This window comes from Siphateles boraxobius, unplaced genomic scaffold (assembly GCF_051911475.1).
Source record: "Siphateles boraxobius isolate OS27281-9 unplaced genomic scaffold, OSU_SipBor_1 41, whole genome shotgun sequence".
NCBI classification, from domain to species: domain Eukaryota; kingdom Metazoa; phylum Chordata; class Actinopteri; order Cypriniformes; family Leuciscidae; genus Siphateles; species Siphateles boraxobius.
The window spans coordinates 16,792,000-16,812,280 of NW_027509042.1; the positions used below are offsets into that span (position 1 = coordinate 16,792,000).

The following is a 20,281-nucleotide window of genomic DNA, read 5'->3' on the forward strand; positions in this document are numbered from 1 at the left end:
GTGCGTTTCGTGATGTTTGAATTCTCCGTTGTAATGCAATCTCACGCATAATACAGCGCAGTGATTGGATTAAAGAGTATATTCTCATGATGTATAATGCGAGAAAGCTCAGAAACTGATGACCCGTACTCTCCAGCCGCAGCAACCAATCATTACCTTGAATTAATGCATAGTTCACATTTCGTGACGTTGGTTTAACATTGCCTTTTAAACCGGAAGAACAAAATGGCTCAGACAATGGAAAAAAATCCACTTTCCCCTTACTAATAAACATAATGAGTGCTGTTGTTGTTTTCATTGAGGTGCAACCTGTATATCTTTTAATAATGTGTTTAAGGGATTCATGACCCTTCAATGTTATGTTCAGATTGCTTTAGGTTCATGCCAGCCTGTATACTAAGCATTTCTGCATATTCTGGCGCAGATGCAGAATGCCTTGTCTTGTCTCTGGCTTATCCTTAGAAACTGGGAGCGAGTGAGAGGTAGATAGAGAAAAATCACATCAGAGGGCAGGGATGGATGCCTCATTCTAGAGCAGAAGCCTTTGTAGTGCAATGAGCACATTGCTTCTGAGAGTTTGAGTGGGGGGAGGGGGGAGACGGGGTGAGTGGGGTACCTGCGGCAGGAAATCGCAATAGCATCCCAGACTGGCTTCTGTTGTCTGGCCTTTCATCTTCTCTGTCTGTACCCAGTTTCCTCTGTCGCTGCCACAGCAACTAGATGTTGTCAGCTGCAATGAGGAAATATGGGATTTCAAATCAGATTGTCAGTTACTCATAAAAAACACATTTATTTGAAAGCAGGTTCAGTACACCAAGCATACATAGACATAATTTAAAATAAAGTTACACGCAAGAAAAAAATGATGTTCGTAATGAATTTATTTGGACATTTGAGCATACAAATAAATCACATTTTCGGACATATTACAGTATAAAACATTGGAATTGGTTTGGTTTACCTGTTAAAAGCACTTGAGCTTTACAAGGTTTATTCGTTATATGAGGTAAAACTGGATGTTTTGCTGTTGGATTGCTAATGACATTTAATCTTAGTGTCTAGCTCTTTTTTATTGTGAACTTGCGTGCATGGATTTGCATTCAGGGATGTGCTTCAGATGACATTTGTTTTTGATAGCAGCAATAGATATCTAAAAGTGATGGTTCACCCAAAAATGACAATTTTTATAATTTACCCACCCTCACGTTGTTCCAAACCATGGAACTACTTTTTTTGTGAAAAAAAAAGAAAGTATTTTGAAATGTCAATTTTTTTGTCCATACAGTGAAAGTCAATGGGGTCCAATTTAGTGGTCGACCGATATGTACATGATATATACATGCATACATACATACATACATACACACATACATACATACATACACACACACATATATATATATATACACACACATATACATATTATATATATATACATACACTCACACACACTTTATATTTATATAAATCAATATTTAATACATTTGATAAATTTAATAAATATTTAAAAATCTTTAAAATAAACATGCTTAGGCCCTATACTAGATGGCAACTTCTTGAATCTGCAATCCTAATACAGAATTTTTCACAAATAAAGTAATTGTTTAAAAATATATGAATATGTGAATAAAAAGGAAGTAAACACTGTAACAGGGCACTCAGTAATCTGGTAATTAATCAGTAATCACTGATAATCATATTTTTTCAAATAAAGACTTTTTTTTACTTTGACTTTTGACAAGGTAACGCTAATTTTACAGACAGGACACAGTGAAAATGACATGAATATGACACAGTGGGCCACTGGATATAGCACAGCATATTTTAAAATGAAGGATTTAAAGTGTTTCGATCGCGTCTCCTTTGAAGCTGATCTTCTGTTCGCATTCACTCACTGCGCACGGACCGTCACTCGCAGGAACACGTTTATGCAGGCCACAAACGCACACTTCACAAGATATCACAGCTGGATTCGATTAAATCTGCAAGGTTTGTGAAATTAAATGTTTATTAGATATTCAGAGATTTGTTTAAATTATGTAGATGCGCATTTGCTGAATGTTGACGGTACATGAGAAAGTATTTTAGGCTGATTGTTTGCCTTTTCGGTTACAAATAATATAAAAGCAAACGTATTACTTTTTCGCATACCATTTACTTTCTTTGACCAGTTCTGTAGCCACCGGTTCTGTCTAACAAAATATTAGATCTGACTGACAGAGATCGTAAACTAATGAAGACGCAGAATGTGAGTGAGCGCTGTTTTCTCTTCTCAGGTGCTGGTGTTCTCAGCGCCGCCCGTCAAAATAAAAGTCCGTAGCGCCGTCAAAATAAAAGTCCCGCTTCCAACACATCGGCCAATCAGTAAAACTTATCGGCCGATGCCGATATTTAAAAAAAGCCAAATATCGGCCGATATATCGGTCGACCACTAGTCCAATTTAGTTTTTTTGTTGATCTATTTTGATTTTGTAACTAACTTTCATTGTATAGACAAAACTATTCTTCAAAATATCATCTTTCCTGTTCCACAGGTTTGGAGTCATCAGTAAAATTACGTGTTTGAAGACGGCTCAAGTTGTTTGCGGATGGACAACGTACAACATAGGCGGGCATTATGCAAATGTGGAATTCGAAATACAAACAACTCGTTAAGGCGGTTCAGACTCTATTCTTTCTTTTGGGAGACAATAACTTTATTTATTGTGCACTTTCGCAGTTTTAATTCACAAACAGCTATATTACACACTGCATTAAAGATAATATTCGAAAAAACATAAAAGGGGCATTTTAATTAGAATGTAACTACTTGCCTTTCCCCTGAAATAACTTTTCTTATCAAATGGCATTGCTTGGATAGTGTTAGCCAATAGCCAAAACATTTTTGCAAACTCTTTCATTGTGACTGTTTTGTTACACTTACTTTTCATCATCCAATGAGTTGAAGATGAAGTCCTGGCCTATATTTTTGTCATTCATTATCTCGTTTACAGAAATAAAATGGGCTGCAAATGGCAATTCACGTTGACTTATGGTAAATAGAGCAAAAACATAGAAGCTAAACAGCTTAACACAAAGCTGCTCTTTAACCTACATTTTTACTGAAGTTGTGGAACAGTTAAGGGAGGGTCAGTCCAATGATATAGACCTTGTAGACCTAAAGAGAAGATTAGGGCACCTTTTCTGCTCATTGCCTTGTGTGAGCACACCCTTTCACTCCCTTGTACAATCCCAAATTAATGAGGATTAGCTGGATGGGCTCTGGCCTTTGAAGATGACTGAATTGCTAATAGGTTTATCCCCCTCCATCGCACCATTTTAATGGAAATGCTGCCTAGCATCAAGTCCGCGTCTCCAGTGTAATTCCGCTCCCACGCCGCGTCAGCTGTTTCCCTAACCAATGTCTGGAATCTTTACGGAAGAGCGCGTGCAGTTAAAATCCAATAAACTCATCTGTGCCATTAGCTTTGCACAACTACTACGGGGTATGCTGAGAATGATGGAGCACTTCTCTGTTTGAGTATTGAAATATGGAAGTGACTTATCGGTTTTGCATTCTTTAGGTGGAGGCAGTAATTCTTAAGTGGCTGCTATTAGTGCAGAGGGAGATGGCAATCTTGATATAATAAACCACCCTGCGGAGGGCTTGGTTTTATCAATCTCTCTTGCCCGTGCCTCTGTTAAAGGGAGTGCCGGAGCCTTGACAAGCCTGGATCAAAGACGGCATGAGGTTCAGTCATTCCAGACATCTATTCAACTGCAGTCAAGATTAACCCTGGGGTTGACAAGATTAATAACCGCCCTGGACACCATATTCTGAGCCAAAGCAGCTGCACATAGGCCTCTTTGTCCCCACTCAGTTGAACGCCAGTATTTTATTGCTTACAATCCTATAGCTTGTCATTCATTTTAATGTCAACTTGTCTGTAAGGATTAGATGGTGTATAGTCCAAACTTGGAGAGGGCTTGAAGAGTCCTGTTGATTTGCAAAGTTCAAGCACTGTTTATTGCTGATGGCATAGCTTCTTTCTGTTTTTGCAGGCCTACAGACCGAGACTAAAGTGGTCGCATAGTGCTGCTTTAACATTAGTTAACTACATTAGTTAACATCAACTGACAATGAAAAATATTTCTAATGCACTTATCTTAGTTCATGTTACTACTAAATCATTAAAATTAAATGTTGTATCTTTTAATATTATGTAATGGACCTGAGCTAATAGGAACAAACAATGAACAGTTGTATTTTTATTTACTAGCATTAACAAAGAGTAATAAGGTTAATAAATACCATAACAAATGTATTGCTCATGCATTTCTCATTACTCATTGTTAGTTTTTGCATTAACCACTGTTATTAAACGGCTCTGTGGAATACTTGATTCTGATTGGTCAATCGCGCATCCAGCAGTAGGCTATGTTATGTAAGGGATAATGTACATCCAGCTGGTTGTTATCTCAGAATAAACCCCAGACAGGGTGATGAGGACTTCAGTAACCCGGACCAGCCTGTGTTATCTGTTTTCAGCGGCTGTTATCTGGGATTAACTACTGTTAACTATTTAAATTCTGCTCATCATTGATGACATTTCAGACAAATTTGCTTGCATCCATATCATTTTTGTCAGATTTCATCTGTAAATCAGTAGTTCTGAAGCGTGCGGCTCAAAATTACTTAAAATGATCTTAATACAATTCAAGCCAAAACAACAAAAAAATCTAAATATTTCTTATTTTAATTCACCCCATTAAGAAAGAACCAGGATTCCCAGAGTCTTGGAAAAAACTGGACAAATATGTTGCCTAATTTTAAAAGTGATTGCTTGACCTGAAAAAGTCTCGTAAATGAATCAAATCTCTATGGCAATTTATTTTTGAATATACGTTTTTGTATTTATGCCAAAATCTAAAATATTGTATTAGGTAGAGCTTGAGAGTAAAAAAAGATATATTTTAAAATCCGTATCAAGAAAACCACAAACAACAAGTCATTGGGTCTTCACTGTTGTTGGGGACAATGGGGGCCTTGAGCACAAAAAGGTTTGGAATGTTTTGAATTTGCTTGTGAGGTAGCGATTTGAGTTTTTGTTGACTCTTTCATTAAACCGCAAATTAAATTTATTCAGGTATGTCAGATTCCAAATTAACCGGGAGCCGTTACTGTGATGTATACTTCCTTTTATTAGACTTATATTAGTGTATTTATTGACTGCTTGTGTAAATGACTGTGTAGTTTAAGATACATATTCATAACAGAGCTGTAATATACTCGTTTACAAAATATAGTCATTGTTTGTTGTGTTTGAATTGACTCCAAGTGCAAGGGATCTTTGTTTTGGTGAAATGTTGAAACCATAATAATAGCCGTGTGTTTTAAAAAAAAAAAATTATCAGTTATCTTACCTAAAAGACCTTCCTCTCAAGAGTTTCATGTTTGTTGAGAGGGTTCTCAAGTTACAAGCTGCGAAATTCCTCTTTGGCCAAAGCTGTGAAAGCCATCGGGGCGGTTCGAAAAACAAACCCACCACACCGGGGAAAGACCAGTGCTGGTGCCCGGTGGGCTATTTGTGTTTGTGCCTGTGTTTATTTTACAAGAAGGGTCTGAAATGACAAGTTTCTTCTTTCACTTAGTTTTCCACAGCTTCTGTGTCTGGAGCTTTATTCACAAAGGTGGGGCTCATCCATACATCACCCAAAGTTTGTTTTGCTTTTTATAAACATGCGCTCGTGATGAAATTCCAGGCTTTAGGTGAGTGCGGACATGTGCCGTTTCATCATCTTTAATGTGGGTGACCACCCTGACCTCACAGTGACTAAAAGAGTTTCTTCTCTTCCTGAATGTAAAAGATCATCAGTCCTCCAGATGACAAGTGATTTTTGGATTGAGTGGGAATCAATCACGTTGTTATGACACATTCCGCAGCGATATTCCCTGTCAGGATTGCCTTGGTAATGAGGCGCGCAAAGAGCAAATGTCCTCATTGTGAGGAACTTTTGAGCTTGTAGGCTATTTTTGATGGTTTACAATTGTATTTAATCTTCCATGTCTCATTTAGCTGAATTACACAAGGCTTAGCCTACACAAAACATCTGCGGTCCTAGTTAAGCAAATGTTTGCTGAGCTTTTGTGCAGTCTGTAATGTAATTGTTGGCTAAAGATGTTTATCTAATGTTTGTACCCACGATGAGTATCTTGGCAAAACATTCGATGCAACTGTACATTTAGGGTAAAGGTACTAACTTTATGCGAAATCCACCATAAACTTGCGAGTTCTGTGAATATTCCATTATTCTCTAGGAATTTTGCCACCAAAAGGAATGACCTAGTGTGTAATCTCAGTTGTGAAAGAAAGACATAATTGGTATAATTTACATAAATGAGTTAAATCAGCATTTAAATGAGTAAAATGTGAGGGAGTTGACCAAAGTTCTTTTTGTTTGTTTTTTTGGTCTGTAAAGTTGTGTTTGCTATACACTGTAAAACAGTGTTTTGTTGTGCTGCCTGTTAGGAAAAAGTACTGAGAACTTTTTGTAAAATATTTTGAAAATGGCGGAGCTACTGTCACAATGCTGAAAAATGACAGTAGCATCACTATTTTTAGTTAGTTAGTTACTCCTTAACACTGATATGCATTACTTGGATAAAAATAGACTTTGGATAACATTTTGGGTGAACATTGATAGTGTATTTTAAAGAATATTGTGTTTCAGTCTATGTGCTCCTGACTTACAGTATTTGTCACCTTTCAGCAACTGTTCTCTCTTCTTATCCACACAGAGAATCTTCAACTCCTTTGTGTACACTGAGAAAACTTCAAATGGTGAAACAGAGGTGCAGCAGGTGAGTTAAACAACATCCCTTGATATTGAGTGTATGTGTGTGTGGTCTAGAGGGGCAAAGGACACCCATTAAAATTCTACAGTTGCTGTCTGGCTGTCTTTGAAGCCATCTTTGTGCTTTCGACTGCTGCAACACTAATTCCATTTCCAACCCCTATTGACTGCACCGTGTCCCTCCCTAACAAGCTCTTGGAGACATGAGATGGTTGCTCATCCTTTAGCTCTTCCTAACATCAATGCATTTGGCCCGTGATCAAAACTCTCTGATTAGAAAAAAATGTTAAACTCTGCTGCAAAATGAAACGGTTACAATTACAAAAATGTCTCTGTCAATTTGGATAATATGGAACAGAAAAAAAAACAATTAAAATTATGCATTTGTTATGTATTACTGTTGCCAAACATATAACATGCCAGAAACATAATAATCATTGCAATAATGATCCAATCATAGACTTTTAAGCATTTGCCCATTTAAATTCAAAAAGTGCCTTTTTGTGGACCGGGCAGTGTATAATAATGAACAAAATTGGATGTATAAAAATGGTACCTTCATTTGTTTGATATTGGTTTATTATTTACAAAAGTTGGCTTGTTTTAAGATTTTTAAATTTGAATAATTGTGCGAGTTACCTTCGACCTTTGGATGCCCTTCAGAGATAATACCAGGGCTTCACTCGAATTAAGAACTAGAAACCTCACAAATAATTTATAGTTAAAAATTTTCCCAAAACCCTGTTGGATCTGCTCAATATAGTTTATTTCTGCTGAATGCATTCATAAACTCTGCTGCTTATAAGTTTACATGCCCATGCAATGATCATTTTTAACAAGACAAAACAATAACATAATTTGCATAATTTATCCTGTTCAAAAGTGTACATATCCTTGGTTTCATATCCTTGGATTTTGTATGTTACCTCCTTGAGCATCAATAACTTCTTATTTGGAATACACCTATATGTTGGTTTTCAAACTATAAGCAATATTTTTAAGATCTCTTTTACTTCTTTCTTTCTCTTTAAAATTTAATTATGCTTAAAATGTATAATTTGTTGAAGTGTATGCACATTTATGAGCACAAGCATCATAATAACCTAAAAAAAGTAAGAATAATTTAGGCCACAATAACTTTTCAATCTAAAACTATGGGAATGCATTACTTTCCTCAATCAATTTTAAGACAGTAGGCCTGTCATTCGCTAGTGTGATTTATTCTTGCCATGGGCTTCTCCCTCATGCCTACTCCAGCTTCTGTTTTTGCTGTAAGGCATAAAGAGCTTTCAATGTTAATACACTCTGCTCTGACCAGCCTCAAAACAAATCAGCATGAGTGGCAGCAACTGCGTGCATACCCTCCAAATGTGTTTCTCAGCGACACACACACGCCCCGAGCAAGAACGGACAGGTTGTTACTCTTCACTTGGGTTTCCGTGCCAAGAGAATCCCTTTTGTGAGAATTATTCCTGTACGCTGTCTCTCTTTCTCTCACCTGCAGCTATTTACCGGCTGTTGGTAAGAGATTAAGCCGATCGCTGGCAGGTTTTTCTAGTGACACCTCGACAGCTAATTGCCGAACAGGGTTTTTGGGGGTAGACGCTGATAAACTGTTCTGCCTGCTGAGTCAATCGAGACCTGAAAGTGTTTGATTATAAAGTGACTCAGGCTTTGTCATGCTATAATGCTGTTTTCTTGTTCCTCATTAATTGGCACGGGCTGTACTCCTATAAAAAGAGAAGGAGATGCCGACGAATAATTAAATTGTTTACTTCACTATTTTTGGACTTTGTTAGGTGTTGCCGACTAAGTAGTAGTTTCAGACGTGTTATATTTAAGAGGAACATGAAATTTCGGTAGTTTTGTGAGGTACAGTGCTACTCGACTAATTCTCTAATGAGAGTTAGGTGACATGTAGTTGCAAAGTTACTTATAGTTAGTAAAATGTCTAAAGTGGACCATCGAAATAAATTGTAACCCACACTCGAATGTAACATTTTCATAGTATGATTGTTTTTTTTTTTAAATTTTTTAAAATATTATTATTTTGTGGTATGGTATTGCAGCCTAAATGCGGTCTATTTTTGGCTCTAAAAGCTGCATTGCAAATTGACCTAGTTTCTGTTTAATAGAACTCTTTAGTTTGCTGCTCAGAATTAGTATTTTCAGGACTTGTGAATAATGAAGAATAATTGTTGTTGATTTTAATAAAATTAAGTCTATCGTTCTATTTTGTTCTGGAACACAAATAACAGTCATACTTCAAACTTTTCAACCGTTGTGTGCTTACAATGGTTATCCACTTCAAGTGATTTTTAACCACAGACCTTATTTTTCCCATAAATTTTAATACCTTCTTAAAACCCATTAGAAGTAGCCAAGGAAACCCAAAGTGAGTTAGCCTGCCGTGTTAGCCATGACATTTCATGTTTGAGCTGCTCAGATTGACACTAGTCTTTGAAAAAAATGATTTGATATCAAGTCCTGGTTTCTTTTGTACTGCTTTGTATTGTGTTTTGTTCTATTTATTTATTTTTATTTGAGATTCAAGTTTTAGTTTTTTTATGCATCGTAAAGGTGATATAATAACACCTTTAGATCTGTAACTACAAATCTCATTATTCTGGGTTCTTCTATAAAATGTGACTTTCATCAGTTGCTCGTTTGGCAATGCTGTCAACATCTGCCAGGCTTTTATACACACACACACACACACACACACACACACACACACACACACACACACACACACACACACACACACACACACACACACACACACACACACACACACACACAGTAATGAAGGCCTGGCACTGCCATTCTTACAAGTTGAAAAGGCACCCCAGAGGAAAACGGCACCAATTAGGATCATGTCCATGTCTTGTAGAAACACAAAGACAAAGCACGCCTGTCTACTCTTAATGTCACCATTTTAATGAGATCGCACACAGACCTCGTCAAATATCCCAGACTAATTTTCACACAGCTTGTTGTGAAAGATATTTTTTGAATTAGGTCATTTTAGGGTGGCTCGATTATGGCAAAAATCATAATTACGGTTATTTTGGTCAATATTGAAATCACTATTTAGCACGATTATTGGTGGCTAATATGATCTAAATCTTATTCCATGATATATGAGTATTTTTAGATATCATTAAAATTTCACAATTAATGAGAGGCTACTTCAGCAAAAACTAATACTAACTAATGTAGCGACAGAAGACAAGTAAACAGTATGAAATGCATTTAGAACAAAGAGACTACTTACAAACAAAATGAACAAATAAATACAACAAAACATAAATACAAATTAAATAAACGGTGCTTTATTTTTTTCAGGAAGATGTACTAACAGTGGTATTCAGATAATACAGTAATAAACTACAACAGAAACTGAATAAAGTAAGCAAATGTAAAATAACACTGCATAATCTTCACTGTATTGGCTACATTAAATATAGATTAATTATTATTAAAGCTACAAAATGTATTTATTCAAGAGCAGTGAGTGATTTTGTTGTTTGATTAGCATTAACGACACAGGCTGAAGCAGTAATATTGGGCTGCTGTCACTTTGAGACCGAATGCACGGATCCAATATTCTGTTACACACGCATTTTCTTTTTCAACGGTTTACATTCACTTAAGATATAACCGTCTGTGTTTACGAGGATACTTACCCAAAGGCATTTTCACATTTTCGTGTGTTGGTTATTTGACCGTTTAGACGCGAATCTGCAAGGTATACTGTACAAAATGACAAATAAAGTATTCTGCGCGAGTCTACAGTATACTTTGTATACTGTATACAGTATACAGTATACAGTATAATCTTTTTCGACAGCACTTGATTCAGTAGTACTAACACTTTCTCTTCTCTTCTCTTCTATTCTATAAAAAAAAAATGCACTAAAGTAAAACTGAGAGGGGTTATAGCACTTGCGTATTGTTGTCCTACTGTTAGTTTAACTGCTTCTATTGTTTCTCATTTGTAAGTCGCTTTGGATAAAAGCGTCTGCTAAATGAATTAATTTAAATGTACTTTGCTTTTGCGCGGCCCACTCCAACTCGGAGCGTGCTAACAGAAAGCCGGCTGGAGAACAGTGTCTCCTTCGAGGCTTAATGCTCTTCTAATAACACTCTTTAATATTAAGCACTTCCCGCAGTTTAGCAAACAGTAGACTGCATTTTACAACAGTCACTTATTCGGCTGATTTGGATGTTAAGTTTGGGTTAGGGAGGAAGGAAAGTGCACCGCAGCGGCACAATAATCTTTTTACTACGTTTAACTTGTTTTCATAATCATTGGAAGCCAAAATCGAAAATCAATTACTATTATCGCAAAGCCCTGGGTCATTTATTCGATATTAACTGTAGCTTGTATGTTTTTAGTTTTTTATTTCAAAAACAAATGTAGCTGATCTTTTACCAAAATGTACACAACACCCTTAAATTATCTTCTTGCTCATTCGACACTTGAAAGCTTTATTAGATTCCCCAAATTAGATGTACTGCTGGCACAGGCATCTGATTGGATGTTCGTGGCCAATGGGTCAAAATAAGTCAATGGTACATTACTTCAATCCAGGACTTGGAGGAGATGTATCTTTCTTTTTTCTTTTTTTGCCTTAAAATTTGACTCTTATGAAAATTGTTTTAAAGAATTATTTGTTGTGTGTGTTTGTGTGTCTGTATTTTTTGGTTTACTAAAACATCTGGAGAGAAGAAAGCAGTTTATGAGTCACTAATTTATGTCCTGTGTGGGGGAAACTCTTATGCGAGCGGTTGCTCTACTAAAAAAATGTCTCCAGGGAACTCCGGTATGTATTGGGTAAACCAGAATTCACAGAAACATGGTTAATCTGCCGTAACTCCTTCACACAAGTGCAGTATAGACTTAAAGCTAAAACAACATCCCAGTTTTCTGAAACCCCTTTTAGTTTTTTAACTTAGTTTTCCAAAATCCACCAAACCATTTTCCCAATGCCTGTGGCACTGCAGCAGCTGACAATGCATGTCTAATGGTGACCGATTACTAGTCCCAAGGTTAGTTCAAGCTCTCTTTGATGTAGAGTGCAGGCCTAGATTTGGAAAGTGAATTAATCTCTGCTTATTTCACAGGGCTAATGGAAAGAGACTTTTTGAACGAGAAGTGTGTATCAACGTGATATTTAATCATTTATGCTGCATTTATACAAAATTTACAATCCAGCGGTTAACTTAATGAAAATTCTCAAGCATTTTAGTCTAGACTTATGTTTTTTTAGTTTAAAAAAAAATAAAAATTGAAAAAGGTATAATAATGTAAATAACATGTTTTACTCCTGTTTTCTTTTTCTACCAAGAAGTGAGAACAGCATATTATGAAATTTTTCGATCTTCGAAAATCTTCAGGTGGCAAAAATTCGAATGCCTAAATAAAAATATCAATTGAACTATTACTGTAACCTACTGATCAGGAAGACATGATAGAAGTTTTACATGCATGGTTACAGTATGTAGGTATTTATAGGAGTGCACATAACATTTTTGGTCTGGTTCTCAAGGCAGCACCTGGAGATCCTGCTTTACGCGGTACACTTATCCTACAAGCTGCCGTCATCACTTTTCTCCCGACTGCTCACTATCTTCTTTTCTCTCGAAACATGGTGGATGGTGATGATGATGATGATTTTATTTTATTAACATTAATGACACAGACAACATCAGATATATTAGGCTGCTGTCACTTAAGACCGAAAGCATGGACCGAATATACTGACTCACATCTGGTTTCTTTCTCCACTGACATAACCAAGAGAATACTTGCAGAGACGGGTATTTTGTCATCATTCCCGATTTTTGCCTCTTCTTCCACATTTATAATTGTCTGAATGTGTAAATTGGAAAGACAAAAGATTTCCCAATGATACATTTTCGCTCTTTGGTGGTTAAACTTAGCAGTTAATTAACCATGAGAATCACGTGGTTGCCGAACCGTGGGGCCTGGTCCATACGGATCAAGGATCAACTGTGATCCGTTGCACCCCTAATACTCAATGAACACACTTATCATCATGAGATTGCTATCTTACCAGAGATGGAGAAAAATCCTACTCCAGTAAATAAACGTGTCCCTCTCCCCAAAAATGCCAAAAATGTTGGTGCTCAAAAGCGCTTCTCTACATGTTTTACCATGCATGCGCACCCGTTATGTGAGCCCCTGTTAATATTTCTGTTTGTATTGTTTTCAGCTAGCGAAAAAGATCCGTGAGAAGTTTAACCGGTATCTGGATGTGGTGAACAGGAATAAGCAGGTGGTTGAAGCGTCTTATACGGCCCACCTCACGTCCCCTCTCACAGCCATCCAGGACTGCTGCACCATCCCTCCCTCCATGATGGAGTGAGTACTTGTTAATTACACCTTTGATTTCATTAATCTAACATTTTTTCTCCACAGCACTTCCAAAGACAGGACATTTTAAACAATGTGTGCATCTTTAAGTGCATTTAAAGCATGTTGAATCTGTGTGAATGTGTTGCCTCATCGTAGTCTGTATGTGTAACGGGTGTGACTAAGCTCATGTCAGTGTGGGTGAGGAATGCATTTTAAGGCCACGAATATTGTTTAAATCATTGAAAGGCAATGATGAGTTAGCCGAGTTATCAGACTGCACTTTTTAACCTAATCTCTCTTTCCTAGTGCAGTTTGCAGAGTTGTTGCTGTGTCTTTTGTCTACTTTGTGTTTTGACTGTCCCTCCCTTCTGTATGTCTGACTGACTCTGTATCACTCACACATCCAGTCTCACATCTTTGGCTCTACTCTTCTGAATTTTCATCTTCTTTGCAAGCCTTTATCTCTGTTTGAAGGATTCTTCTCAGTCATCCAGTGACCTTCTCAGCTATGTCTCTTTCATTCTATATCGTTACATATTTTTTCCTGTCTGGATTTCCTCACTATCGTCTGACATTTTAAAGGTTCTGCTGGTTATTATGAATAAATTAAGTTGTTTTCCTCTGTCCCCCCCCCCCCCCCCCCCCTCACACTCTGAGTTCAGTATTCCTTAGCTCTGTCAGAGAGAGAGGGAGAAAGGCCATGTTTCAACATGCTTTGGTAGAAATTGAATTAGATAATAATAGATTAGATTAGAAAAGAGCTCCGGCAGTCATGAAAAATGTGGATATATGTATAAAAAATATATATATAAGAAAGCCAGGTTTCCATTTCAGATTTGCGCAAAACCTTTTGCGAAATTTTCTGATATTTATGTTGATAAAAAACGATTGCGAAATGACAGTGTTTCCATTAAATAATGCTATGCAACCAAAACATTATTTTTTTCTCGCGTGATAAGTCATTTAAAAATCATCGCAACGGATGTTAGTTGGTTTAAGTATGTCAGCGCATAACATACCGCGCTATCTTTAAAGAATGATTTGACCTGTAAATGTGAAAATGAGTGAAAAACGTTTTTTGCAATAAATGAGAGTTTTTGCTAAATTAATGTGTTTCCATTGGGCGCATTTTCAATTCACAATATCAATTTGCGCAATTTGAAGGGTAATGGAAACGCAGTTATTTTCAGACCTGGTAAAGTAGTGGACAAAAATTAGGCCAGTAAGATTTACGAGCAAGAATGCATTAAATTGAGCGAAAGTGACAGTAAAGGCATTTATAATGTCGCAAAAGATATCTTTTTAAAATAAATTAGTTTTTTTTTACTTCGGATTTTCAACATTGATTATTAGAAAATGTAATAAATTCGGAAACTGCTATGCAAGTTAAAATAATATTTCACAGTATTACTGTTTTTAATGTATTTTGATAAGTTAAATGCAACCTTGGTGAGCAATAAAGACTTTGAAAAACATAAAAAATATATATTGTGTAAACATATACATCAACTAGAAATTGCACTCTTTTTTTTTTTTTGAAATTTTACAAATCCTTTACTCTATCACTCAAAAATTAGTTTGCTTTGTCAAAATGTGCAGTTCTCTAAAGAGTGTTTTGGAAAATGTCTCTGTCCCTGAGGCACAGAAACATCTTTTACGATGTGTTGTAGGGAAGAAAAAATTATAGTAGGCATTTAGATGAGCAATGTGTTTTTCATTCAAGACTACAAATAGAAGTTTACTTCAGGTTTTCCACAATGTCATCCAGTGTCCAGTATCAAATTCAAAGCAGTGTAAATATCACCTGAGGCTTGATTTAAAAAGCATAAAAGAGCTGGCTAGGAGCTGCTTTATCCTGCAAGACAACACTTGGATGTATTTATGAATGACACATCATTGGGCTTACACCTTCACACACCTGTCCAATCTGCTCTTCGATCAATTTCCAAACCGCCTCTTCAAGTTTTCTTAACAATGGAATGTATTATACACCACCTTGATATTATCATGTTGCATCCTGTTTGTGGGTTCTTGAAAACCCTTCGGTAAACAATATGATGTACAATTTTAAAAACTGTAGAATTGAACAGTACATTTTACAGATATGTTTTAAATGGTGTACACTTACATGATAAGAATCCAGTCATATCAGTGATCTCTAAAAGAAGTCATTTTATTTTGGATAAGGGTGGTCTACCCTCATGGTGGCCACCACATTGAGATCAAGGGACCTGCCGTGTACTATCAAAGTCTCTTTAAGGCACTTCAGTTCACTCGATGGCCATCTTGGTAATGCTATTCCAATGCAGATAGGAGACATATGCATACTAGCATAAAGCAATCTGAGAACATTGGTTTAATAAAGTTGCTTCTTTAGCTTAAATCACAGTACAAATTTGTATTTTTAGGCCAGTATTGGATTGTGAAAGAAAAACAAAGTTCTAAATTAAAGGTGACATCACACTTTCCCTCACAAAGGGTCACAAACAAAATGCCTGTGCTATGATTAATGTAAAAATAGATTGAATAGATTTCATGTTCAGACAAGGTTCATAGAGATTTAAAGCTTCCATATGACATCTGCTCTGACATTGTGTCCTCTATCAGACCTCAGTTCAGCTTAACTCATGAAGCCCAGTCACAGCCTGAAAGATCAAATGTTTCACACCGTATCGATGTCACATCCCCATCGTATATCCCAGCGGTGTCTGGTCTCCCACGAGCGCTGACCTCTGGCACAGGAGAATGCTTTAATCAACACTCAACCTCACTGCCTCCTGCTACACTTAACCAGCGATGAAACGGTCTAGAAATAGCTCCTTACTCGGGATGCATGTGATCGCTCTCTCCCTCTCTCTCTCTCTCTCTCTCTCTCTCTCTCTCTCTGCTTTGGGGGATTTAAGTGTCGTTGGAGTGTTAAGCTACATTTATGCATTGCCCAAAGGATGGACTTCAAAATTAATGATGTTGAAGTGTCTGTGCATGTGGAGTCTACAGTCTCCTCATGCACAATTGATAAGGCTACAGTCGTTATCACTAAGGCACTACCATGATTTTTTTTCCGACATATACCATGGTTAAACCATGATATTCTTTGAAGTACTTTGGAGGACCATCTAAATATCTTGGTGCACTTTATCATGCATCATTAGGTCATGTTGATCATTTCATATATTTAACGATGTATAGATGTATATACTATTGTGTATGTTTTTTTAATATGCTTTAAAAAAATACTTAATGAAGGATGCATTAAATTGAAAAGTGACAGTAAAGACTTTTTACACTGTTACTTACAAATTCATTTGGTTTCAAAAGAATGCTGTTATTTTCCTTTGCCATAACTGGAATCAATTACATTTTAAAATATATTAAAAAAATTAATAATTGTAATATTTCAAAATATTACTGTTTTACTGTCATTTTGTTTAAATAAATGCAGCCTTTTGAATTGTAGTTTATAGATGTTTACTAATTTCTAATACATGTATCATATATCATGTATTCTATGTGTATGTATATACACACACACCCATAAAATACACGAAAAATTCAGATGTTTACTATTTTTCTTAAATTTTAACAGGCTTTATATAAAATCCTCTTGTTTGACAAACTATTAGGCAATACCTTCAAATTTTCTTTTATGTGGTGGGAGAAAAACATTTCAGAAAAGTACTTTTTTTTTATTACGGCAATGTATTCAGACTAGTATGTGTAAGTGCATAAATTGCATTACATTCCTTTTTTTTCACTTGGATCTTAGTTTTTCCAATGCTTACATTTCTTTTTTTTTATGGATTCTATCCCCACAAACAAACTCTCATTCTCTTGATCTCCTTTTCTCCCTCTTTCACTCTTTTTATCATTCCCTGTTCACTGTTAATCCAGTCTGTATCTCCCAATCCTTTTGGAGGCAGACCGTTTGTACAGGCTCTGAGCCTGAGCTAAAAAAGACAGCTTTACTGTGAGAGAGAGAGGGAGGGATGCAGAAATGGAGCAAGAAGAGGGGCTTAAGTCACCATAAAGGGGTCTTAAACGCTGCTTTGCCGGACTGCATGCTTTCCTGAGTCCATGCAGGGTGAAATAGGGAAACCTTTTTACCCATAATCCCCCTTGAGCCTCCCTCTTAACTCAAAGAGACTGCTGCGCTAATGAAGCCCTGCTCTGATAGACGCAGTGAGTGTGTGTGTTTTGTGTGTGTGTCAGACAGAACTGATACCGCATTGGTACGTGCATCTTATCTCCGCCGCGTGGCGAGACGTCACCTATCAGACAGCACTCTATTAGCCGTGGAATAGAATCACAGGGACTTGTTCTTGTCACTCTCAAACATGAAGTGCCACTAAATGAGGAGGAGTTCATCTTAGTACATAATGACGGCTCTTCACTTAGTTTGGCTATTAAGAGGCTAAAAGCATTCACTACACATAAACTGTATTCAAATAAAGATATTAATGACTGTGTATTGACACGGATTAAACCTTTATGTAGAATTACTGATTAAATTCCTGATCCTACATTTAATTGTCATCTTTCTGACAGTATGCATTATAGATTACCCATTTTACTATTAGCACAAAATGCTATTTTGGGTGTTTAAGAATAAAGGGTTTATCTTTCTTCAATTGATAGATCAATATATTGCATAGTTTGATTATTTGACCAAAATTTGCTCATTTAATATACCTGCATGCTCGGGCCGATTAGCAGAAGTGTTCAACCCCCAATTTTGTCTAAAATCTAATAAAATCTAATGACAGGCTTCTTGAAGAATAATAAAAAATGTCTTTGTTCATTTTTTGTTAAGGGTTTCTAAATGTTGAAAAAAGCATCATATGTTTATCATTTATTCATTTCCTTTTTTGTGATTTCAGTCTGATTTGACCTAGATGATGTAAAATAATTTTGTTGAAGTTATCTTCAGAAGTTGTTGAATTTTGTTTTCTTCATGAAGTTTTTTTAATAATAATTGCATATTCTGAATGCAACTTAAATGATTATAATTATTTAATTAATTTCTACAAAATGAAATAAACATTTTTTTTTTGAATTGTCCATTTTAAATGGTTGAGATCTGTGGAAGTTGTCTTTAATTTTAGGATAGTTTATAATGTGATTGAAATTGTATACTTAGAGATCGAAATATGCAATTAGAAGTGAACAGCAGATGTGGTTTAAATTCGTGGTTATTTTAGGTCAGATGCTGTTTTTCCCAGCATGCAAAACTGAACACCACCCGAGGGCTTGTATTTCCCATTTATTCCTATTTTCTTCATGGATGTTTTTGCAGAGACCCTAATTTGCATGTTAAACTGAAATCAAAGATAGAGGAGGAATAAATCTCAAGCTTTTATTCAATATATATTTTCTCTCCTTCTTTCTCACTCTCGCGCTCTTTATTTCCACCCCTCCGTCTTTTTGCTCGCTTGCTCTCCTGTCTTTTTTCTAATATAAAATTCAAAGCAGCTTGCAAATTTATTTTTTATCTAGCGCATTTGCTTTGCTACCACATGTAAAGTGTGTTGAAGGAGAATTCTAATGACTAAGGCCTGATGGGAATTAAATATCTGAAGTTCAAAGCGGTTTGCACATCACAGCATCTGTCAATCAAACAGCAGCTTCGCTCCAGCTCTGTGAGACGACGATAATAAGGGGGAGCGAAATGAACTTGACAGTGAGAAAGAAACTAGTTTAGAAATGGATGATGGACAAGAACATATGTAGTTCATGTGGCAAGGACGAATAGGGTGCATGTAGATGAGAGCAGTGCATTGTGGGTATTGTGTGAAGAACAGAAAGATGTATGCAGTATCTGCCATCAGAACACAGTCGGTTGGAAGATGATGAGAACATGATGGCTAGAGCTGTTACAGAGATAGAGAGTGTGTGTGTGTGTGTGTGTGTGTGTGTGTGTGTGTGTGTGTGTGTGTGTGTGTGTGTGTGTGTGTGTGTGTGTGTGTGTGTGTGTGTGTGTGTGTGTGTGTGTGTGGCAGTGTTTATATAGAGGCAAAAGGGAGATGAAAGAGTGTGTGGCAGTGCAAGATCTCTGGAGACACTGCTTAGATTAGTGCAGGCAGAGACCTGAAACAGCAGCATAATGGGACAGCTACCAAATGTCATTCTTTTGCGGCACATTCTGAGTAGATAAGAATCGTGGTTGTTGTTTACAAATTTAGTTGTGTTCCTAAACACTTATTCAATGCAGTCAACATCCAACTATCCATCTAACTGTGCATAGTTAGCAAAGAGGGGACATTAAATATCAGCCAACTAGGCGAACAAAAGGAGATGCTTCCCATATATTTTGTTGTTGATGGCAAAAGCCATTCGCCCTATTAAACTCTGTTTTCTTTTTCTCTAGTGTAAATTCATCTGTATCTTGGTAAAAACTGCCAAATTAGACGGATGCCAAAATGGACTGGTAGAATGACATATCCTTATTCTCGAACCATGGACAAATTTTTGCAAGATAAAGGAAGCCAGACTGCATTATACTTTTTTATTTGCAGTGAGGATAAACCAACCACAATGTGTCTTGTGCATTGGATTTATGGCTTAATACATTAACTAATTAATAATAAATTTCAGTGTTTGTCAAGTCTTCTGTCTGACATACAATTTGACTAAAATATATAGTATTACCTTCTTAAACAACTACTACACTGATTTTGCCTTTAACCTTGACCCTGAAGATTTCATCTTGAGTTTTCATCTTTAAATATAATATTAAGACATGCATATTTCAAGTTTTATATCTTTTCTGCTTTTATATTATTTTATTTCTATATTATGTACACTGCCGTTTAGTTTTTTTAAAAAATGTTTTTGAAACTCTTTTGTGCTCACCAAGGCAATAATTATTAAAACATTAATACTGTGAAATATTATTACATTTAAAATAACTATTTTCTATTTTAATATATTTTCAAGTGTAATTTATTTTTGTGATGGCAAAGCTGCAATTCAGCATAATTTCTCCAGTGTTCAGTGTCACGTGATCTTTCAGAAATAATTCTAATATGCTGATTTGGTGCTCAAGAAACATTATTATCAATGTTG

At 36.2% G+C, this 20,281-nt stretch overlaps 1 protein-coding gene across 2 annotated transcripts in view; it reads left to right on the forward strand.

Moving 5' to 3' along the window:
* cachd1 (cache domain containing 1) overlaps positions 1–20,281 on the forward strand; it is a 76,649-nt gene that overhangs the window by 24,188 nt on the left and 32,180 nt on the right. For both annotated transcript variants that reach the window (XM_077198650.1, XM_077198649.1), the window contains exons 2-3: positions 6,779–6,841; positions 13,077–13,225. In XM_077198650.1, the coding sequence (XP_077054765.1) occupies positions 6,779–6,841; positions 13,077–13,225 (212 nt within the window). The remainder of the gene's footprint in view (positions 1–6,778; positions 6,842–13,076; positions 13,226–20,281) is intronic.